Below are 25,793 nucleotides of genomic sequence, written 5' to 3' on the forward strand. Positions count from 1 at the left end.
TGCAGGGTTCGTTCCCCCGGAATGCAAACGGTCCACTCTGGACAGGACGTGCAGGTAGGAGCATGGTTTATTCTTGAAAAATCAAAGAGGTACAAAAAACAGAAAACAAACCGACGGAACAACGTGCCGATCGCACTTGAAGCTAAGGCTACTACTTGGCATAGACTAAAGATAAGCAGTGCTCACGTAACAGGAGCATGAAGCACACAAAGAAGCCAGGACGAGTGTGCCGAGAGAGGTGAATAAATAGCTCACTGATGAGCATGCCGACCACTAACCAGAGGCAGGTGAACCCAATTAATCCCCATGGAAACTAAAACAAACTCAGAGGTGCACAAACAGGAACTAAGGGAGTCCAAAACTAACAGAAAAATAACAAAAACATGATCCGGGGCACGGATCATGACAGTATCAGTTATTGTCCGCCATGTGTGTCGTGGACTAGGTCCAGAGTATATAAAGTCACTAAAAACGAATGGACAATGAAGGTGAAGGCAAAAGAGTGAGGAGTGTCCTGACCAGATATCGAGATCCCTAGATTGATTGATGTATCTTTATCACATTCTTTACTTTCACGTGTCCTTTAAAGATTTGATTAATTTATGATGGCTCCGGTGTGATTCACTACAATTCCAGTTAATTGAAATACAACAACTAGAGATGTCCGATAATATCGGACTGCCGATATTATCGGCCGATAAATGCTTTAAAATGTAATATCGGAAATTATCAATATCAAAAAGTAAAATGTATGACTTTTTAAAACGCCGCTGTACGGAGTGGTACACGGACGTAGGGAGAAGTACAGAGCAGTTGCGTCTCCCAGTCATACTTGCCATCCCTCCCGATTTTCCCGGGAGACTCCCAAATTTCAGTGCCCCTTCCGAAAATTTCCCGGGGCAACCATTCTCCCGAATTTCTCCCGATTTCCACCCAGACAACAATATTGGGGGCCTTTGCGTGCCGGCCCAGTCACATAATATCTACAGCTTTTCACACACACAAGTGAATGCAACCATACTTGGTCAACAGCCAAACAGGTCACACTGAGGGTGGCCGTATAAACAACTTTAACACTGTTACATATATGCGCCACACTGTGAACCCACACCAAACAAGAATGACAAAGACATTTCGGGAGAACACCCGCACCGTAACACAACATAAACACAACAGAACAAATACCCAGAACCCCTTGCAGCACTAACTCTTCCGGAACGCTACAATATACACCCCCCTGCTACCCCAACCCCGCCCACCTCAACCTCCTCATGCTCTCTCAGGGAGAGCATGTCCCAAATTCCAAGCTGCTGTTTTGAGGCATGTTAAAAAAAAACAATGCACTTTGTGACTTCAATAATAAATATGGCAGTGCCATGTTTTTTTTTCCATAACTTGAGTTGATTTATTTTGGAAAACCTTGTTACATTGTTTAATGCATCCAGCGGGGCATCACAACAAAATTAGGCATAATAATGTGTTAATTCCACGACTGTATATATCGATCGGTATCGGTTGATATCGGAATCAGTAATAAAGAGTTGGACAATATCGGCAAAAAAGCCATTATCGGACATCTCTAACCACAACATTGGATATTGTTCATATAAGTTAAATTTAATTTAAGAACTTGCACACAAAGCAACACTGGAGGTGACTATAACGTGTGCATTTTCCGCGCATACGACCATTGTGTGTATGTAGAGGCAGGATAAGGTTAGGTGGGATTTACCCTGGATAACCTTAGTGTAGAAGCGGCCTTAGACCTATAATCAATATCAACCTGATAAATCCCAACACCTGAATAGACCTTACCGGGAAGAGGAGGCTACGCCGGATAGTCGAACCTCGGATTCAGGAGGAACAGTGTGGTTTTCGTCCTGGTCGTGGAACTGTGGACCAGCTCTATACTCTCGGCAGGGTCCTTGAGGGTGCATGGGAGTTTGCCCAACCAGTCTACATGTGTTTTGTGGACTTGGAGAAGGCATTCGACCGTGTCCCTCGGGAAGTCCTGTGGGGAGTGCTCAGAGAGTATGGGGTATCGGACTGTCTGATTGTGGCGGTCCGCTCCCTGTATGATCAGTGCCACAGCTTGGTCCGCATTGCCGGGAGTAAGTCGGACACGTTTCCAGTGAGGGTTGGACTCCGCCAAGGCTGCCCTTTGTCACCGATTCTGTTCATAACTTTTATGGACAGAATTTCTAGGCGCAGTCAAGGCGTTGAGGGGATCTGGTTTGGTGGCTGCAGGATTAGGTCTCTGCTTTTTGCAGATGATGTGGTCCTGATGGCTTCATCTGGCCAGGATCTTCAGCTCTCACTGGATCGGTTCGCAGCTGAGTGTGAAGCGACTGGGATGAGAATCAGCACCTCCAAGTCCGAGTCCATGGTTCTTGCCCGGAAAAGGGTGGAGTGCCATCTCCGGGTTGGGGAGGAGATCTTGCCCCAAGTGGAGGAGTTCAAGTACCTCGGAGTCTTGTTCACGAGTGAGGGAAGAGTGGATCGTGAGATCGACAGGCGGATTGGTGCGGCGTCTTCAGTAATGCGGACGCTGTATCGATCCGTTGTGGTGAAGAAGGAGCTGAGCCGGAAGGCAAAGCTCTCAATTTACCGGTCGATCTACGTTCCCATCCTCACCTATGGTCATGAGCTTTGGGTTATGACCGAAAGGACAAAATCACGGGTACAAGCGGCCGAAATGAGTTTCCTTCGCCGGGTGGCGGGGCTCTCCCTTAGAGATAGGGTGAGAAGCTCTGTCATCCGGGGGGAGCTCAAAGTAAAGCCGCTGCTCCTCCACATCGAGAGGAGCCAGATGAGGTGGTTCGGGCATCTGGTCAGGATGCCACCCGAACGCCTCCCTAGGGAGGTGTTTAGGGCACGTCCGACCGGTAGGAGGCCGCGGGGAAGACCCAAGACACGTTGGGAAGACTATGTCTCCCGGCTGGCCTGGGAATGCCTCCGGGTCCCACAAGAAGAGCTGGACCAAGTGGCTGGGGAGAGGGAAGTCTGGGCTTCCCTGCTTAGGCTGCTGCCCCCGCGACCCGACCTCGGATAAGCGGAAGAAGATGGATGGATGGATGGATGGAAATCCCAACACCTGTTTTTCCAATGGCCAATGACTACTGGGGAAAAGGTAATTAAAAGGTGGCGTGAATGAATGATGGATTCTCGCTTCTCTGTGAGCGCTTTGAGTATCTAATCCATTATTATTATTAGTATAAAACAACAAGGCAACCTAAAAAAAAGACTATGAATCGGTGGGGGCTGATGGGTAAACAGTGGGACTAACCATGATATTGTATCACATAAGTGAAAGTAGGTAATTTGATGTTATTATTATGATGACTCCACTGTTGTAAAAGAAAGTACGGCTTCTTGTTTTACGGCTGACGACAAGCTTTACGAGCTCACTAAATCCTCATCAATCTTTTGAGTACGAGTGTGAACTGACAGATCAAACGTGTCTTGACAAGCGAGTCTTCCGTCTTCCCTTTACTCCACTTCTCTATCCATTTTAGCCGTCCATCATTTCCACTTTCTTCACTCTAATTAATGCCATTTGACTACCTGCTTCACTCCCTCGCTCCTCACTCCATCCATCCATCTATCACCCCGGCTGCCTTGGCCAGGTCATTACCCACTGTGCCGGTGGTTTTGTTTCTCTAATTAGCCCAATTACGGCTGTCAGTTATAGCCTGCTCTCCCCGCCTCGCACTGCAGGGACCTTGTCATCTCTACCTTGACTCTGGGTGACCTTGGTCCTCAGCTGCATGATACCTCAAGCTGACCTTAAACACTTACCCTCGCTGCTTGTTTGTCCTTAAATCGCCTCCGTTAACTACGGACCGTGTGGAAAAATTTGGATTCCCTGATGGGTTAAGGAAAAAAATGCTTCATTATCATAAGAAAAATTGAGAATTCGTTGCTGAATATGGATGCTCAAATTGTACAAACCCCGTTTCCATATGAGTTGGGAAATTGTGTTAGATGTAAATATAAACGGAATACAATGATTTGCAAATCATTTTCAACCCATATTCAGTTGAATATGTTACAAAGACAACAATTTTTTTTTTGCAAATAATCATTAACTTTAGAATTTGATGCCAGCAACACGTGACAAAGAAGTTGGGAAAGGTGGCAATAAATACTGATAAAGTTGAGGAATGCTCATCAAACACTTATTTGGAACATCCCACAGGTGAACAGGCACATTGGGAACAGGTGGTTGCCATGATTGGGTATAAAAGTAGATTCCATGAAATGCTCAGTCATTCACAAACGAGGATGGGGCGAGGGTCCCCACTTTGTCAACAAATGCGTGAGCAAATTGTTGAACAGTTTAAGAAAAACCTTTCTCAACCAAGGAATTTAGGGATTTCACCATCTACGGTCCGTAATATCATCAAAGGGTTCAGAGAATCTGGAGAAATCACTGCACGTAAGCAGCTAAGCCCGTGACCTTCGATCCCTCAGGCTGTACTGCATCAACAAGCGACATCAGTGTGTAAAGGATATCACCACATGGGCTCAGGAACACTTCAGAAACCCACTGTCAGTAACTACAAGAATGACAAACACATTTTGGGAGAACATCCGCACCGTAACACAACATAAACACAACTGAACAAATACCCAGAACCCCTTGTAGCACTAACTCTTCCGGGACGCTACAATATACACCCCCGTTAGCCTCTCACCCAGCAACACGTGACAAAGAAGTTGGGAAAGGTGGCAATAAATACTGATAAAGTTGAGGAATGCTCATCAAACACTTATTTGGAACATCCCACGGGTGAACAGGCAAATTGAGAACAGGTGGGTGCCGTGATTGGGTATAAAAGTAGATTCCATGAAATGCTCAGTCATTCACAAACAAGGATGGGGCGAGGGTCCCCACTTTGTCAACAAATGCGTGAGCAAATTGTTGAACAGTTTAAGAAAAACCTTTCTCAACCAAGGAATTTAGGGATTTCACCATCTACGGTTCGTAATATCATCAAAGGGTTCAGAGGATCTGGAGAAATCACTGCACATAAGCAGCTAAGCCCGTGACCTTCGATCCCTCAGGCTGTACTGCATCAACAAGCGACATCAGTGTGTAAAGGATATCACCACATGGGCTCAGGAACACTTCAGAAACCCACTGTCAGTAACTACAAGAATGACAAACACATTTCGGGAGAACATCCGCACCGTAACACAACATAAACACAACTGAACAAATACCCAGAACCCCTTGTAGCACTAACTCTTCCGGGACGCTACAATATACACCCCCGTTAGCCCCTCACCCAGCAACACGTGACAAAGAAGTTGGGAAAGGTGGCAATAAATACTGATAAAGTTGAGGAATGCTCATCAAACACTTATTTGGAACATCCCACGGGTGAACAGGCAAATTGAGAACAGGTGGGTGCCGTGATTGGGTATAAAAGTAGATTCCATGAAATGCTCAGTCATTCACAAACAAGGATGGGGCGAGGGTCCCCACTTTGTCAACAAATGCGTGAGCAAATTGTTGAACAGTTTAAGAAAAACCTTTCTCAACCAAGGAATTTAGGGATTTCACCATCTACGGTCCGTAATATCATCAAAGGGTTCAGAGGATCTGGAGAAATCACTGCACATAAGCAGCTAAGCCCGTGACCTTCGATCCCTCAGGCTGTACTGCATCAACAAGCGACATCAGTGTGTAAAGGATATCACCACATGGGCTCAGGAACACTTCAGAAACCCACTGTCAGTAACTACAAGAATGACAAACACATTTCGGGAGAACATCCGCACCGTAACACAACATAAACACAACTGAACAAATACCCAGAACCCCTTGTAGCACTAACTTTTCCGGGACGCTACAATATACACCCCCGTTAGCCCCTCACCCAGCAACACGTGACAAAGAAGTTGGGAAAGGTGGCAATAAATACTGATAAAGTTGAGGAATGCTCATCAAACACTTATTTGGAACATCCCACAGGTGAACAGGCACATTGGGAACAGGTGGGTGCCATGATTGGGTATAAAAGTAGATTCCATGAAATGCTCAGTCATTCACAAACAAGGATGGGGCGAGGGTCCCCACTTTGTCAACAAATGCGTGAGAAAATTGTTGAACAGTTTAAGAAAAACCTTTCTCAACCAAGGAATTTAGGGATTTCACCATCTACGGTCCGTAATATCATCAAAGGGTTCAGAGAATCTGGAGCAATCACTGCACGTAAGCAGCTAAGCCCGTGACCTTCGATCCCTCAGGCTGTACTGCACCAACAAGCGACATCAGTGTGTAAAGGATATCACCACATGGGCTCAGGAACACTTCAGAAACCCACTGTCAGTAACTACAAGAATGACAAACACATTTCGGGAGAACATCCGCACCGTAACACAACATAAACACAACTGAACAAATACCCAGAACCCCTTGTAGCACTAACTCTTCCGGGACGCTACTATATACACTCCCGCTAGCCCCCCCCCCCCTCCAACCTGCCCACCTCAACCTCCTCATGCTCTCTAAAAAAAATAATGCACTTTGTGACTTCAATAATAAATATGGCAGTGCCATGTTGGCATTTTTTTTCCATAACTTGAGCTGATTTATTTTGGAAAACCTTGTTACATTGTTTAATGCATCAAGCGGGGCATCACAACAAAATTAGGCATAATAATGTGTTAATTCCACCACTGTATATATCGGTATCGGTTGATATCGGAATCGGTAATTAAGAGTTGGACAATATCGGAATATCGGCAAAAAAGCCATTATCGGACATCTCTAGTTTCCATGGCTATATTTACTCAATCTGCACTCAAAATACATCATCTATGAAACCAAAAATATATATATATATATAAATGGTGAATCCCTTCCACATTTAGGAATGATCTGATGACAAATTGCTGCTTACATAACATTCCTGAGAGGAAACAATCACAGTTCCGACACTCTAATGAGATCCAATACAAAGAGGGTATATTAGAAAGATTATAATGCAGCAAAGGTAATTTCAAGTGTGCTATATTACAATGATATGCATTGACAGCCTACATGAAAGAGCTACCTCAACAACACGGTATCTTGCATCACATCTTCTCACCGTTCTCCTAATATTCCTCTTATTGGTTTGTTCTCGCATGTTTTCCCTCCTCTTTCTCACCCTCTTTCTCGCTCTCGCAGGCATCCTTCTGCTTTAATGAAACAGATGTCCCTTCATTAATGAAGAGCAGGTCTATAGCATTGTAATGAAGAAATAAGCGGGCAAGCGAGCGCGGGCATAAACGAGCGGGGCCGAGCTAAGGGAGATTACTCTCGACATGCACGGCTGCGCGTTATTCAAGCGTTCATAACACAGCGCTCGACGCCACCAACATTGCCCGGTCAAGTCATTAGCAGGCCACAAAAATAAAGGCCTTATTGGATATCAATATATGTGGACTGGCTGTGTGAATAACCAGCGTTGATGTCTACTATATATGATGATAATGGCTCACCTTGTGGTAAATTGATCATATAAATGTATATAGTGACTTGAGAGGTTCTTTAGTAGTAGCAGTTCAGATTTAAGTACCCGTATTGACTCAAAGATAAGATTACATTGTTTTACTTAGCCAACCATTCGTCTCATACTCGGGGTCTAGAGATTGATACACCAAAGCCGGTGAGAGCTTTTCTTCTCGTCACTCACACACTCAAAAAGTGTATGTAAATTATCAACAAACTTTCCGTTCTCTGAGTTCCCAGTGAACGGACGAAAGCTGTCTTTGTTGCCCCAAGCCAAAGGCTTGTAAAATTCCATTGTGTACGATGGGAGGAGACGGGAGAGGTTATCTATTTTGACCCAAGACCTGCCCAAGCTCGATCCAGGACCAGTCCAAGCCCGAGGCATCTTTTTTCTTTTGTGTTAATGTGACCGAAAACAATGGCTGTTTACATACCCCGCCATTCCTTTAGAAACAGCTGTTGTTATGTAAACAGGGAATATCCAAATAAAAGAGGAGACGTGAACCTTTTTCCGTTATAGCGTGGGTGACACTGTAAGAGGTTACAGGTCGACACGTTAAAGGGGAACATTATCACTATTTCAGAAGGGTTAAAATCATTAAAAATCAGTTCCCAGTGGCTTATTTTATTTTTCAAAGTTTTTTTCAAAATTTTACCCATCACGCAATATCCCTAAAAAAAGCTTCAAAGTGCCTCATTTTAACCATCGTTATATACACCCGTCCATTTTCCTGTGACGTCACACAGTGATACCAATACAAACAAACATGGCGCATAGAACAGCAAGGTATAGCGACATTAGCTCGGATTCAGACTCGGATTTCAGCGGCTTAAGCGATTCAACAGATTACGCATGTATTGAAACAGATGGTGGTAGTGTGGAGGCAGTTAGCGAAAACGAAATTAAAGAAGAAACTGAAGCTATTGAGCCATATCGGTTTGAACCGTATGCAAGCGAAACCGACGAAAACGACACGACAGCCAGCGACACGGGAGAAAGCGAGGACGAATTCGGCGATTGCCTTCTAACCAACGATTGGTATGTGTTTGTTTGGCATTAAAGGAAACTAACAACTATGAACTAGGTTTACAGCATATGAAATACATTTGGCAACAACATACACTTTGAGAGTGCAGACAGCCCAGTTTTCATCAATGAATATATTCTGTAGACATACCCTCATCCGCTCTCTTTTCCTGAAAGCTGATCTGTCCAGTCCAGTTGGAAATGCATCTGCTTTGAGTGTCGCAGGATATCCACACATTCTTGCCATCTCTGTCATAGCATAGCTTTCGTCGGTAAAGTGTGCGGAACAAACGTCCAATTTCTTGCCACTTTCGCATCTTTGGGCCACTGGTGCAACTTGAATTTCCTTGCTTCTTGTCTTGTTTAATAGATGTCATCGATGTTTGAGCCTGACAATGAGCAACTCGTAAAAAAGGTTGCGACCAAGTTAGCAAATTAGAGATGAGAACTGTGATGTTAATTGTAAGATACTGGAAAGGAAGTATAGTCCACCTACTGTCGAGAAGCTAAATATTACGATACACTTTCAATAATAGGTTTCTCATAGTCATTCACACCGACGTCCCACTGGGGTGAGTTTTTCCTTGCCCTTAAGTGGGCTCTGTACCGAGGATGTCGTTGTGGCTTGTGCAGCCCTTTGAGACACTTGTGATTTAGGGCTGTATAAATAAACATTGATTGATTGATTGATTAATTGATTTAAAAAAAAAAAGTTTGCTTTGATTGTCTTAAACACATAGAAAAAATATATATAAGTGGGATATTATATCCGTTTTACATCCTAATGAGAGCACACGTCCTCTGCAAAGGACATTTCTTCTCGGCCTACTTCTTCATAATTTTTGTTTCATCTGACATCACATGGACAAAGATAAGACCTTCTGGAGGAAAATTCTGTGGTCAGATGAAACAAAAAAAATTGAGCTGTTTGGCCACAATACCCAGCAATATGTTTGGAGGAAAAAAGGTGAGGCTTTTAATCCCAGGAACACCATCCCTACCGTCAAGCATGGTGGTGGTAGTATTATGCTCTGGGCCTGTTTTGCTGCCAATGGAACTGGTGTTTTACAGAGAGTAAATGGGACAATGAAAAAGGAGGATTACCCCCAAATTATTCATGACAACCTAAAATCATCAGCCCGGAGGTTGGGTCTTGGGCGCAGTTGGGTGTTCCAACAGAACAATGACCCCAAACACACATCAAAAGTGGTAAAGGAATGGCTGAATCAGGCTAGAATTAAGGTTTTAGAATGGCCTTCCCAAAGTCCTGACTTAAACGTGTGGACAATGCTGAAGAAACAAGTCCATGTCAGAATGCTGAACTGCACTAATTTTGTCAAGAGAAGTGGTCAAAAATTCAACCAGAATCGTGCCAGAAGATTGTGGATGGCTACCAAAAGTGCCTTATTGCAGTGAAACTTGCCAAAGGGACATGTAAGCAAATATTAACATTGCTGTATGTATCCTTTTGACCCAGCACATTTGGTCACATTTTCAGTAGACCCATAATAAATTCATAAAATAACCAAACTTCATGAATGTTTGTTGTGACCAACAAGTATGTGCTCCAATCACTCTATCACAAAACAATAAGAGTTTTAGAAATTATTGGAAACTCAAGACAGCCATTCTTTACAAGTGTATGTAAACTTTTGACCACGACTGTACATACATATATACCAGGGGTCGGCAACCCGCGGCTCCGGAGCCGCATGCGTCTCTTTGATCACTCTGATGCGGCTCAGCAGCTTACTTGCCGAACCCCCCGATTTTCCCGTGAGACTTCCGGATTTCAGTGCCTCTCACCGATTTTCACCCTCACAGTTATAATAAGGGCGTGCCATGATGGTACAGCATTTGGCGCCCTCTACAATCTGTATTAACAGCGTGCCAGCCCAACCACTTGTTATACAGTATGCATCTTCTACTTGCACACGTACGTGACAGCAAGGCATACTTGCTCAACAGCCACACAGGTTACACTGACGGTGACCATATAAAACAACTCTAACACTCTTACTAATAATGCGCCACACTTTGAACCAAAACCAAACAAGAAAGACAAACACATTTCGGGAGAACATCTGCACCTTAACACAACATAAACACAACAGAACAAATACCCAGAATCCCATGCATCCCTGACTCTTCCGGGCTACATTATACACCCCTGCTACCACAAAACCCCGCCCCCACCCCAACCCTGCTCCCTCACACATCAACTCCCCGCCCCCTCTGTGCTTCGGTTGAGGTGGGCGGGGTTTGGTAGCGGGGGGTGTATATTGTATCCCGGAAGAGTTGGGGCTGCATGGGATTCTGGGTATTTGTCCTGTTGTGTTTATGTTGTGTTACGGTGCAGATGTTCTCCCGAAATGTGTTTGTCATTCTTGTTTGGTGTGGGTTCACAGTGTGGCGCATTATTAGTAAGAGTGTTAAAGTTTTTTTTATACCGCCACCGTCAGTGTAACCTGTGTGGTTGTTGACCAAGTATGCCTTGCTGTCATCTACGTGAGCAAGCGGAAGCCCCATACAACGTGTGGCTGATCAGGTACGCTGGTTGTAGTGGGTGCTATATGCTGTGCCATCACGGCACGCAAGACGCTGGCAAGCGCCATTTATATAAAACCCGCGTGCAGCATTCAAATTCCATATTAAGGTGTGGGCAGCGTGTCTGAGACCCCTGGTTTATACATAGCACAAAGCAAAAAAAAGACTTTGTATGCAGTGTTATTTCATTTTAAATTTCAAAAAAATGTTGGGGCTCCCATTGTTTTCTATAATTTGTGAAACTGGTCAAAATGGCTCTTTGACTGGTAAAGGTTGCCGACCCCTGATATATACCCACACACACATATATATATATACACATACACACATATACATGTATTTCTTTATACATAAACACAGATACATATATATATATATATATATACACAGTATATATATATATATATATAGATAAAATATATAATGCAGTAGTACAATTAGTATACTGTAATAAACTACTCTCGCAAACGCTCTAAAACTAACATGTCTCGTCTCACAATTTGCATTGTTTGCTACCAAAAGACATATTTAAAGAGTAGCTCAAGGAAGTGCTTGGCTGGTTTTCAAGGAGAGTTTTAGTGGCATCCTGTTGTCCCGCCATACACCACCAGCTGTTCTCCCGCTGTCGCACGCAGAGACAGCGACACATTTGCCACATAAGCAAATACGCCGACACTTAAGGCCAGTTTAGACGTGTTTGAACGTTGTGTTCAAGGACTACGCCAGAATGGGTGGATGTGGAATCAGCATGCATTGCACACGCAGCCAAAATGCAGGTTAACAACTGCACAAGTGTTTCGTGAACACGGAAACCAACGGTAATAAATCATTTAAACATAACATTACATACTGTGTTTAATTAGGCTCGCTGCCCCCAGCCCTCAAGTTGCTTTTAATGAAAATAATCTCGGCATCACTCAATCATATTTCGACCATATTTAGCAGTCTGTGCCATTTCTGAGTGTTTAATTTACCGCGGGTGCTCATTTGTGTACATTATTACGACATTCATTAAATTATTATATATGTGTTGGCCCTGTGGTGAGGTGGTGACTTGTCCAGGGTGTGCAGCTGGGATAGGCTCCAGCACCCCCCGTGACCCCCTAAGGGATGGATCATAATATACAGTACAGGCCAAACCTTTGGACACACCTTCTCATTCAATGTGTTTTCTTTATTTTCATGACTATTCACATTGTAGATTGTCACTGAAGGCATCAAAACTATGAACGAACACATGTGAAGTTTAAATACTTAACAAAAAAAGGTGTAATAACTGGAATTTTTTTTTTTTTTTTTCTACAAACCCCGTTTCCATATGAGTTGGGAAATTGTGTTAGATGTAAATATAAACGGAATACAATGATTTGCAAATCCTTTTCAACCCATATTCAATTGAATGCACTACAAAGACAAGATATTTGATGTTCAAACTCATAAACTTTATTTATTTTTTTTTACAAATAATAGTTAATTTAGAATTTCAGGGCTGCAACACGTGCCAAAGTAGTTGAGAAAGGGCATGTACACCACTGTGTTACATGGCCTTTCCTTTTAACAACACTCAGTAAACGTTTGGGAACTGAGGAGACACATTTTTTAAGCTTCTCAGGTGGAATTCTTTCCCATTCTTGCTTGATGTACAGCTTAAGTTGTTCAACAGTCCGGGGGTCTCCGTTGTGGTATTTTAGGCTTCATAATGCGCCACACATTTTCAATGGGAGACAGGTCTGGACTACAGGCAGGCCAGTCTAGTACCCGCACTCTTTTACTATGAAGCCACGTTGATGTAACACTTGGCTTGGCATTGTCTTGCTGAAATAAGCAGGGGCGTCCATGGTAACGGTGCTTGGATGGCAACATATGTTGCTCCAAAACCTGTATGTACCTTTCAGCATTAATGGCGCCTTCACAGATGTGTAAGTTACCCATGTCTTGGGCACTAATACACCCCCATACCATCACACATGCTGGCTTTTCAACTTTGCGCCTATAACAATCCGGATGGTTCTTTTCCTCTTTGATCCGGAGGACACGACGTCCACAGTTTCCAACAACAATTTGAAATGTGGACTCGTCAGACCACAGAACACTTTTCCACTTTGTATCATTCCATCTTAGATGAGCTCAGGCCCAGCAAAGCCGACGGCGTTTCTGGGTGTTGTTGATAAACGGGTTTCGCCTTGCATAGGAGAGTTTTAACTTGCACTTACAGATGTAGCGACCAACTGTAGTTACTGACAGGGGGTTTCTGAAGTGTTCCTGAGCACATGTGGTGATATCCTTTACACACCGATGTCGCTTGTTGATGCAGTACAGCCTGAGGGATCGAAGGTCACAGGCTTAGCTGCTTACGTGCAGTGATTTCTCCAGATTCTCTGAACCCTTTGATGATATTACGGACCGTAGATGGTGAAATCCCTAAATTCCTTGCAATAGCTGGTTGAGAAAGGTTTTTCTTAAACTGTTCAACAATTTGCTCATGCATTTGTTGACAAAGCGGTGACCCTCGCCCCATCCTTGTTTGTTTGTGAATGACTGAGCATTTCATGGAATCTACTTTTATACCCAATCATGACACCCACCTGTTCCCAATTTGCCTGTTCACCTGTGGGATGTTCCAAATAAGTGTTTGATGAGCATTCCTCAACTTTATCAGTATTTATTGCCAGCTTTTCCAACTTCTTTGTCACGTGTTGCTGGCATCAAATTCTAAAGTTAATGATTATTTGCAAAAAAAGAATGTTTATCAGTTTGAACATCAAATATGTTGTCTTTGTAGCATATTCAACTGAATATGGGTTGAAAATGATTTGCAAATCATTGTATTCCGTTTATATTTACATCTAACACAATTTCCCAACTCATATGGAAACGGGGTTTGTAGTTTCTTCAAAATAGCCACCCTTTGCCAAGTATCTTGTTCACGAGTGGGGGAAGAGTGGATCGTGAGATCGACAGGCGGATCGGTGCGGCGTCTTCAGTAATGCGGACGCTGTATTGATCCGTTGTGGTGAAGAAGGAGCTGAGCCGGAAGGCAAAGCTCTCAATTTACCGGTCGATCTACGTTCCCATCCTCACCTATGGTCATGAGCTTTGGGTTATGACCGAAAGGACAAGATCACGGGTACAAGCGGCTGAAATGAGTTTCCTCCGCCGGGTGGCGGGGCTCTCCCTTAGAGATAGGGTGAGAAGCTCTGTCATCCGGGGGGAGCTCAAACTAAAGCCGCTGCTCTTCCACATGGAGAGGAGCCAAATGAGGTGGTTCGGGCATCTGGTCAGGATGCCACCCGAACGCCTCCCTAGGGAGGTGTTTAGGGCACGTCCAACCGGTAGGAGGACACGGGGAAGACCCAGGACACGTTGGGAAGACTATCGCCTCGGGATCCCCCGGGAGGAGCTGGACCAAGTGGCTGGGGAGAGGGAAATCTGGGCTTCCCTGCTTAGGCTGCCGCCCCCGCGACCCGACCTCGGATAAGCAGAAGAAGATGGATGGATGGATGGAACTTGACTTGGAACTTTTAAACAATTTTTATACTACTGGTTGGGGCACCGTTTAAGCACCGGTAACCTTTTTAAAGTACTGATCTGGTAATGCTATTGGTTAAACCGTAAACGATACCCATCCCTACCCTCAAGTATGTCCGAGTTCCATTTCTGTAGTATTTTCCATTATGAAGATTACACGAGGACTCAATTTTGTGAGCCAGCGCAGACATCAAAATTCACAAAAATGTACACGGGCGTCCTTCACGAGCCACTCATGCAACTCATTGTTCAAAGCCCAATGTGCGGGTTTTTTTTGCCCCCTAATAGAGAGGAATCAATCATTGCACCAATTTTAATTTCTGAACCTGATTAAACTGATGTATCTTCACATGACCACAGCTAATCCATCAGCCGGTGAACCGGGAAACGGCTGCCGGTGGGGCTGGCTCGAAGGCTTGGGGGGGGGCTTTGAGGAACAGAAAACTCTCAAGTTAATTTATGTGGCTTTTTTATGTCCTCCTGATTCACTTATTTTGAAGGAGAGAAGAAGTCAATGCCCCCCTGCAACGGGATTTTATAATTTATCTACCTGGCTGCAATGTTGTGCTTTCCAATTCTTTCCCACAGCTAAATAAAGCATGTCCTTATTGAATTCCATCAGCGAATGGTATGTTCCTCTTCATAGCGGTGATGTATTACTTGGCGAGGGAAGCAATTACACTAACATTCCTGTTCTGCGTCTTGACCCACCAATTAAAAACAAAAACTCGCCCACTCAGGCAATTTCCTCCACGCAAAAAGACAACACGATTACCTCCAGAAGGTCAATGTCGAACGCAGTCTTGTTCAACGCCTTCCGATCTACGAGAGGACTTGGCTTAAACACTACACTAAGGGTTCCAATTTAGTAAGATAGACATTGAGAAATTGTTGCTTGCTACAAAAAGCTAAAATTGACCTTTTAGGTGGCAGCTCTGTAAACAGTGCAGCGTTTATTACAAACAAAACTACACACAAGTGAGGGATAAACTCGATGCCAACGTGGAGTAATGAGTCATTGCCTGTACACTGCAAAAACTGAAATCTAGGTAAGATTAAATATCTCAAATAAGCATACTTGCCAACCTTAACACCTCCGATTTCGGTAGAAGGGAGGGGGGGTGTGGTTGGGGGCGTGGTTAAGAGGGGAGGAGTATATTTACAGCTAGAATTCACCAAGTCAAGTATTTCATATATATATGTATGTATGTATAGATATATATATATATATTAGCGCTGCAACTAACGATTAATTTGATAATCGATTAATCTGTCGATTATTACTTCGATTAATCGATTAATAATCGGATAAAAGAGACTGTGGAGTGGCGGGGCCGGCGGTCCGACACCGGGGCCCGCTCCAAGATGGCGGCGAGGGAGCGTGGCCTGCGGACCCGCGTCCAAATGGACTACAGGTGCGTGGGTCGGGCAGATGGGCACAATCAGACAATCTGTCCGTGTATAAAAGGGTGACAGCCGAGAGAGACGAGAGGAGACGGATAAAAGGTGCTGCTGAAAAGCAGACGGCGGACGGGAGGAAACCATCCTCTGCTACCACGCAAACGACGGCGACGTGCTGCTGAAAAGTAGACGGCGGACGGAAGGAAACCATTCGTGTGCTTACGTACGAAAATGACGCCAAAGACTCTGTTCCCGAAAAAATAAAGAGGTCTAAACCATCTCACGACAATGTCTTCCCTGGAATGGTCCTGAGAACCCGCACGGCAGTAAGGACTGCCACAGAGACAAACTACATTTCTATCCTTTCCAGTATTTTATTGAAAAAAACAACCAGCATACCGGCGCCATGTTCTTTCAACTTGCCAAATAAAACAAGGAAAATGTTACAAAAATGCACACTTTTGACACCCCTGCCATAAATAATAAAAAATTAAATCTGATAAATGTATCGATAAAAAGCAGAGCCTAACGAAGCATGCACGTTTATCATAACTCTCTCTCTCTCTCTGTCTCTGCCCCTCCCTCACGAATGCTGCTGCGCGCACGATTTGTTGTGTTTTTAACCTTCTTAACCCTGAACGTACATTGAAAATACACGCAACCCTAACTCAAAATTCCGGACATTTGAGGCATTTAAGAAACACCGCCCGACAGCCCCGCAAAAGAGTACATGTCCGGTGAAAAGAGCTAGCAGCGATCGGTTTCACCGGACATGTCCTCTTTTGCGGAGCTGTCAGGGCGGAGTTTCATTCTGATTCTGATAAATGCCTCAAATGTCCGGCATTTTGAGTATTGTTTACACAACGTGAAGTACACTACTTAATATGTTCGTGTGGAAACTCGTTCAGTACACTTCCGCCCCGAAACCAAACCCCCGTACCGAAACGGTTCGATACAAATACACGTACCGTTATACCCCTATTATTTTGATTATTGTTTCTCAGCTGTTTGTAAATGTTGCTGTTTATATATAAAGGTTGAAAAAAAAAAAAAAAGTAGCCTCTGCGCATGCGCATAGCATAGATCCAACGAATCGATGACTAAATTAATCGCCAACTATCTTTATAATCGATTTTAATCAATTTAATCGATTAGTTGTTGCAGCCCTAATATATATATATATGGTCATTTTAAATGAATTATTATGATCATTTAAAATTAATTATTTCAAATATGTTTATTTTAAAGGCCTGCTGAAATGCGATTGTCTTATTTAAACGGGGATAGCAGGTCCATTCTATGTGTCATACTTGATCATTTCGCGATATTGCCATATTTATGCTGAAAGGATTTAGTAGAGAACATCGACGATAAAGTTCACAACTTTTGGTCGCTGATAAAAAAGCCTTGCTTGTACCGGAAGTAGCAGACGAGTAGCGTGACGTCACAGGTTGTGGAGCTCCTCACATCTGCACATTGTTTACAATCATGGCCACCAGCAGCGAGAGCGATTCGGACCGAGAAAGCGACGATTTCCCCATTAATTTGAGCGAGGATGAAAGATTTGTGGATGAGGAAAGTGAGAGTGAAGGACTAGAGGGCAGTGGGAGCGATTCAGATAGGGAAGATGCTGTGAGAGGCGGGTGGGACCTGATATTCAGCTGGGAATGTTTAAAACAGTAAATAAACACAAGACATATATATACTCTATTAGCCACAACACAACCAGGCTTATATTTAATATGCCACAAATTAATCCCGCATAACAAACACCTTCCCCCTCCCGTCCATATAACCCGCCAATACAACTCAAACACCTGCACAACACACTCAATCCCACAGCCCAAAGTACCGTTCACCTCCCCAAAGTTCATACAGCACATATATTTCCCCAAAGTCCCCAAAGTTACGTACGTAACATGCACATAGCGGCACGCACGTACGGGCAAGCGATCAAATGTTTGGAAGCCGCAGCTGCATGCGTACTCACGGTATCGCGTCTGCGTATCCAACTCAAAGTCCTCCTGGTAAGAGTCTCTGTTGTCCCACTTCTCCACAGGCCAATGGTAAAGCTTGACTGTCATCTTTCGGGAATGTAAACAATGAAACACCGGCTGTGTTATCCGGCACAACAGTCAGGTGGTGCATTCTACGGCGGGGGTGCGTTATCCGGCACAACACCTGCCGCAATACACCGCTTCCCACCCACAGCTTTCTTCTTTGCTGTCTCCATTGTTCATTAAACAAATTGCAAAAGATTCACCAACACAGATGTCCAGAATACTGTGGAATTTTGCGATGAAAACAGACGACTTAATAGCTGGCCACCATGCTGTCCCAAAATGTCCTCTACAATCCGCGACGTCACGCGCAGGCGTCATCATACCAAGACGTTTTCAGCAGGATATTTCGCGCAAAATTTAAAACTGCACTTTAGTAAACTAACCCGGCCGTATTGGCATGTGTTGCAATGTTAAGATTTCATCATTTATATATAAACTATCAGACTGCGTGGTCGGTAGTAGTGGGTTTCAGTAGGCCTTTAATATAAAATTATATCGCTGGATGTAATAAGGAGTCAGAAAAAATACAAATAAAAATACAATTAATTTTGATGTTTTTAGCAAAATATAGTAAATATGTATTTAGTTGTTTTTTTTTAATTAACAAATATATTATTTTTAGGTAAGATAAACATAATAATACAATTTATGTATCTCTAGTCTGGATGATTTAGTTCTTGTCACCCTATTGTCCTCCCGTCTCTTCCCCAAGGATGGCTCCATGATCTGGGCAAACGCCTGGAGATGCCCTACGTCAACAACACGGTCGGCGGCCCATCGGTGCGCAGCTCGTACATCGCCGCCCTCTACTTCGCCCTCAGCAGCTTGACCAGCGTCGGCTTTGGTAACGTGTGCGCCGACACGGACGCCGAGAAGATCTTCTCCATCTGCACCATGCTCATCGGCAGTATGCCGGTAGCCTCGTATGGAATAACGTGATTGGGCAGGCACGCTGTTTATATCGTGGGAAAGCAGATGTGAAAAAAGGCTGTCCTCACTCAGGTCCGCATGGAGCTGGAGGGGGCGTGGCCTCCAGCTTCGCCTGAAAATCGGGAGAGGCGCTGAATTTCGGGAGTCTCCCGGAAAATTCGGGAGGGTTGGCAAGTATGCAAATAAGGGTGATATTTGCTTATTTTCTGCCTGATAAGATAATTCTTCTCACTAAGCAGATTTTATGTTAGAGTGTTTTACTTGTTTTAAGGGCTTTGGTCCTAAATGATCTCAGTAAGATATTACAGCTTGTAGCTGAGATTTGATGACCTACATTGAGTAAAACATGCTTGAAACTAGAATATCAACTGTTGCAAAGCTGTGTCATCAACACTCACAAGTGTAAAACTACTTTTTTAAAGTAATAATTTCTTACTTCAAGCATGAAAAAAAAATCATGATGTATACATATCATTATGTCAAGATAATGGCACTAGCATTTACTTAATTTAAGAATATTTTTCAACATATTGAGCAAAAAGGTGTCATTTTTCTTTCTACCAATAAAAGTGCACTTGTTATTAGTGAGAATATATTTATTTTAAGGTATTTTTTGGGTTCATTGAGGTTAGCTAATTTTACTTGTTTTGGAAAGTCTTGACAAGCCAAATTTTTTTGTTCTATTGGCAGATAATTTTGCTTAGTTCAAAAAAAATACCCCTAATTTTTGTTTTTTGTTTTTCTTGTTTTTTTGCAGTGTAGGAGCTTATTATTATTGCATTTCACACATGAATCAGCCCAGGTGAATCAGACACACTTATCAATTCAATGTGATGTATAAAGTGCGATTCGGCTTCAGATTTTGGTCGCCATGGCAACTAATTGGAGCAGAAATGAGATATGACAGCCAACAGCATGTGGTAACATAGTGCAGTATATGCTATGCAAATGGCCCTGCTGTCAATCGCCACGGGCATCCTGCCTCCTCACTTCTAGGGAGATATGTAAATTGCACATTGGGAGCGCAAAAATCAATGAGAAGAAAACAAATGATAATAACGCACGAAGGCTGATGATTTGGAGCAAAAGTGGCTGAAAAGTCGCCTTTTAATGCAAAAGTTGAGCACCGAATGTGAGAAGAATCTTTTTTTCTCCATAACATGTTTGCTCCACTTTTGAGGCGCTTAATTCGAGGGTCACTTTTGAATTTGCCGGTTTATGTGGTGCAATGACGGAAAAACACATTGCTCGTGGATATGTTCCCGCCTTTGACCCGCCCCCAGTTAGACGAGCTCGCACTGTGTATATACTTTTTTTTAAATAAAGTAAAATCAAAAACTTTAAAAAGCCAGGCTTTGCTACAAATATTTTAAAATATCAACCAGTAGAAATGGGTATTGATACGATTTTTCCGGTTCTGATTCCACTTTCTGCTCCTGCTTGACGATTCGGTTCTTTATTGGTTCTTGTGGAAGGGGATTGTGATCAGCGCGCTGCTGGAGGACAGGTCAGCGCCTCTGTCCAGGGTGCTGAAAACAGAGCGCCATCAGAAGGGGGCGTGGCATGTGCTGACAGAGAGACACAGCTGGCAGATGATTAGTTTGCGCAGGTGGTACGTGTTAAACTAATCATCTTTAACAGGAGAGGGAACAAAAGTACCTATTTTGAAAACTACAAGAAAACCATATTAAACCCTGTCAACTCTGCGCAACTGGCTTCCAGTGTGAATCTGTGGGACTGTAAGTAGAAAAAGCTTACAGTTCTATATCCATTTATATTTGGATGAACAAATAACTTATATATACTTTACTAAGGTACATTTTTAGTCTACTTTATACCTTTTGTTTTCGCCTTTGTGTGCATTATCCTTTCCATCATTCGTAACTGAGCTACCGTGTGGAACAATTTCCCTTGCGGTTCATTAAAGTTTGTCAAAGTCTAAGTCTAAATCTAAGTCTAATAACAAAAAGGTGGATAAGCATCAAATATGTTTAATTTATAGCTAACATGACCTTACAAAGCCTACAGTGAGGTCTCAAAAGGCACATAGCGTAGAAAAACTCTTTTGAAATATACCGTGCAATATACCTAGCGCTGCAAGGGGTTCTGGGTATTTGTTCTGTTGTGTTTATGTTGTGTTACGGTGCGGATGTTCTCCCGAAATGTGTTTGTCATTCTTGTTTGGTGTGGGTTCACAGTGTGGCGCATATTTGTAACAGTGTTAAAGTTGTTTATACGGCCACCCTTAGTGTGACCTGTATGGCTGTTGACATGGCATTCACTCGTGTTTGATGAGCATTCCTCAACTTTATCAGTATTAATTGCCACCTTTCCCAACTTCTTTGTCACGTGTTGCTGGCATCAAATTCTAAAGTTAATGATTATTTGCAAAAAAAAAAAAATGTTTATCAGTTTGAACATCAAATATGTTGTCTTTGTAGCATATTCAACTGAATATGGGTTGAAAATGATTTGCCGTTTATATTTACATCCAACACAATTCCCCAACTCATATGGAAACGGGGTTTGTACATGTGATTTTTTTAGTTTGAATAAAATTGCAAAAATAAAAATAAAATACCTTTCTCTGTTGGTCTAAATTTTGGAGGACTGATTTCTATTGCAAAACCTCTTATTTTTAAATGGTGATAAATAAATGTATATAATATGGGACCAATTAAATGCTCAACTCAATTTGAGCATGACAAAATGAGGGTGTCTGGACAGTCCGCGGCAACCGGCGGCCGTGTCGCTGTAATCCATCAACGTCATCTTCCTTTTCGCCCCTCTTTTTACGAATCATCGCACAGGCTTGGAAAAGTGCGACGCTGATTTGATTACCAAATTTAAGAGGCGAGGAGAAGGAGGAGAGGAAGGGGGAGGGGAGACGACGGCGCGGGAATACACACGGTGAGGTCACATTCGCCGTAAGAAGGGTAAATCAAATGTTGGGCTCGCTTGATTGGAGTGCGCAACAGGCTCGGCGGTGAGCGATTCGACGGCAGGACGGCACAATCCGGCTTGTGAGCTCATCCCTGCCTAGAGGGCAAACAGACCATTAGAAAGTCTATGGCCTGCCACACAACATCAATTACACAACAACTACACAACTAAATGACAGAGCAACAGCTTCAAAAGTTTGTAATATCTTGATTGTATGGCAGTTAAATACGGATTACATTTTTTAAGGACTTGATTTCATCCTACAAAGATAAAACGCGAAGCCGTACGGACCTTTTCTTAGGTAATATTTAAAGGTGACCTATGTTTATTGTTGTCTTTTTTTAACTTTATGTCAGCAATGCTGGATAAATCGTCTAATGGTCAAATCATTATTATTTGTACCGTATTTTTCGGAGTATAAGTCGCACCAGAGTATAAGTCGCACCTGCCGAAAATGCATAATAAAAAAGGAAAAAAACATATATAAGTCGCACTGGAGCCCGGCCAAACTATGAAAAAAACTGCGACTTATAGTCCGAAAAATACGGTACTTGAGCCCGTGGGTGGAGTCGGCTCTCATGGTTGCTTTGTTGGGTCCGCTCCTGTCTCTGGCCATGCCCCCCCCTCCCCCCAGAAGACGATGGCGTGGAACACCGCAGAGGCCACCAAAGTGTTCCCCGTTGGTCGCTACATCTGTAAGTGCAAGTTAAAACTCTCCTATGCAAGGCGAAAACCGTTTATCAACAACACCCAGAAACGCCGTCGGCTTCGCTGGGCCTGAGCTCATCTAAGATGGACTGATACAAAGTGGAAAAGTGTTCTGTGGTCTGACGAGTCCACATTTCAAATTGTTTTTGGAAACTGTGGATGTCGTGTCCTCCGGACCAAAGAGGAAAAGAACCATCCGGATTGTTATGGGCGCAAAGTTGAAAAGCCAGCATCTGTGATGGTATGGGGGTGTATTAGTGCCCAAGACATGGGTAACTTACACATGTGTGAAGGCGCCACTAATGCTGAAAGGTACATACATGTTTTGGAGCAACATATGTTGCCATCCAAGCAACGTTACCATGGACGCCCCTGCTTATTTCAGCAAGACAATGCTAAGCCACGTGTTACATCAACGTGGCTTCGTAGTAAAAGAGTGCGGGTACTAGACTGGCCTGCCTGTAGTCCAGACCTGTCTCCCATTGAAAATGTGTGGCGCATTATGAAGCCTAAAATACCACAACGGAGACCCCCGGACTGTTGAACAACTTAAGCTGTACATCAAGCAAGAATGGGAAAGAATTCCACCTGAAAAGCTTAAAAAATGTGTTTCCTCAGTTCCCAAACGTTTACTGAGTGTTGTTAAAAGGAAAGGCCATGTAACACAGTGGTGAACATGCCCTTTCCCAACTACTTTGGCACGTGTTGCAGCCATGAAATTCTAAGTTAATTATTATTTGCAAAAAAAAAAAAAATGTATGAGTTTGAACATCAAATATCTTGTCTTTGTAGCGCATTCAACTGAATATGGGTTGAAAAGGATTTGCAAATCATTGTATTCCGTTTATATTTACATCCAACACAATTTCCCAACTCATATGGAAACGGGGTTTGTACAAAAAGGCCTGTGGTGTTAATCCTTTAATATTTGCTTTATAGACATATTTTTCTCCCGCAATGCTGGTTGAAATCCGATATCTACCCCTTTAAGTGGTTCCACTGTAATATCAATCATTTTTCAACATGTATTGACAGATTAATAGTTCCAGGATTGTTGTGACAGCCATACCTTTCTTTTTTTTTTTTTTTTTTCTGTCGTCACACCATGCTGCTTACTGGCTCCGGACAAATGTGGGAAGACATGCGTGGATGGAAAAGAAACATAAGAAGACACAATGGTGAGATGGCACAGTGACATGAGTGAGTATACAAACAAGAGTGCATGAAGGTGGATCTAATGCACAGACCACAACAGCAGGGATACAAGCGGATACAAACAAGGGTTAAACTAAACAGCAAAAAAAACCAACAACATGAGGATGTGGAATGAGACTATGAGTGACGTGCGGGTAATGAGCTTTGCAACTGTGTGCAGTGTTTTCCTGCAAGTGAGTCAAGTTGAATTCGGGCGAAAATGTTTTGTTGGGATGGAAAATCATTTATCAGCTGATTAAGATTCAAGTACACACACAGACAAAAAACGCACAGACAATGATGAATACTGGTGGAGAAAAAAAAGAAAGAAAGAAACAGTTATCGATACGACCTTGCAGATGTGTGTTACTTTTGTGGCAAATGAATGCACAAAGCCTACAGCTCAAGGAATATGCAAAATTAGGTACACAATCTAACGAGATGCAATACAACAGCTGCATTAAAAAAAAGAGATTACCGTATTTTTCGGAGTATAAGTCGCACCTGCCGTAAATGCATAATAAAGAAGGAAAAAAACATATATAAATCGAACTGGAGCCCGGCCAAACTATGAAAAAAACTGCGACTTATAGTCCGAAAAATACGGTTCACCCTATTTCAGGGGTCGGGAACCTTTTTGGCTGAGAGAGCCATGAAAGCCAAATATATTTAAATGTATTTCCTAAATGCGTGCATTTTTAAGTAAGACCAACACTTTTAAAATATAATAAGTCTCTTATTCTTTTTAATAACATTGTTATTCTAAAGCTAACCAATAATAAATAAAATACTTCTTACCATTAATGCAACTTCTTGAACAGGTGTGGAAGAAAACAAATGGGTGGATTAGAATGTTTTATATTTTGAACGTTATTTTTAACACGGAATTATTCATGACTTATCGTGTTAAGCAACGTCAGATAAGATTTATCTGAGAGACATATGCAGTCATCGAAAAGAGCCACAGGTTCCCTGCCCCTGCCCTATTTCCTTATACAGTACAATGGTCAGAGGCATCTCGTTGCTTAACTGCAGAGGGTACGCAACCTGGAATCTATAGGAGTAACACTGTCACGGCGCGGCCTCGAACCCGCAATTCTCCTGCGGCAAGTTTCTCCAGCACTCATGTTGGCAGCATGCCAGGACACGCCCCCCGCACGCGCCAGTCACTTCACGCCCACGCAAAGACGAAGCTGCAGACAATCAGTAATCTGCGCACCTGGAGGTAATCAGGACTGCAGCATAAAGGCCAGTGGACCCTTGGAGCCTACGCCGGAACGCCGTTTTAACTCTTCGCATACCCTCCCCTGTTCCGTGTGCTTGAGTTGTGTATCTCGACTGCTTTGGACTGCTTTCCCCGGTCCTCGACCCTCGCTTGGACACGGCCCTCGTTGCTTCTCTCCAGCCCCCGACCGCTCGCCTGCCCACGGATACCCTTTTTGCATCCATCACACACCGACACGTCGTCTCCTTCCACCCCTCGCGTACATAACAAACGCAGGGCCTTTATATGTATAATTTGTATATTAACATAAATTATGTTTTATAATTTATTAAAATGATTCCGAATGAGTATCGAATGTATTTTAAGAAATATTTTGTATTATTATACATTATAATCAAGACTATATTAATTAAATCTAAAATAGGAAGCCTCTATTTGACGTGAAATGTCAATATAACGGAGTGGATGCCGCAATATGAAAAAATACAGTAATCAGGCACAAGTCTGATTCAAAAAGATTTTTTTTTCCTATTTTGACTGCTTATTAATTGTAATACAGCTTTGCACCGTATTGAAGACAGCTGTATGAAATAGTCGTTTTTTTTTTTTAATGAGCACAGTAAAAAAAAAAAACATGCTGGCGCTAAGTAGCATTTGGAGCCTTATCAATGAGCGAAAAACGAGCACTGTGCTATAAAAGACAGCGTCTCTCTCTCTCTCTGG

The 25,793-nt window shown here is 43.0% G+C and overlaps 1 protein-coding gene across 3 annotated transcripts in view; it reads right to left on the reverse strand.

The window, feature by feature from the left end:
- Window positions 1–25,793, reverse strand: part of ccser1 (coiled-coil serine-rich protein 1) — a 397,790-nt gene that overhangs the window by 66,890 nt on the left and 305,107 nt on the right. The window contains exon 12 of one of the 3 annotated variants that reach the window (XM_061929003.2): window positions 23,499–23,766. The exons of the other annotated variants lie outside the window; for them this stretch is intronic. Within the exon in view, the coding sequence (XP_061784987.1) occupies window positions 23,750–23,766 (17 nt within the window). The 3' untranslated portion in view covers window positions 23,499–23,749. Of the gene's footprint in view, window positions 1–23,498; window positions 23,767–25,793 lie in introns of those variants that run through there. 3 annotated transcript variants of the gene reach the window in all.

Source organism: Nerophis lumbriciformis, linkage group LG33 (assembly GCF_033978685.3).
Source record: "Nerophis lumbriciformis linkage group LG33, RoL_Nlum_v2.1, whole genome shotgun sequence".
Taxonomy (NCBI): Eukaryota; Metazoa; Chordata; class Actinopteri; order Syngnathiformes; family Syngnathidae; genus Nerophis; species Nerophis lumbriciformis.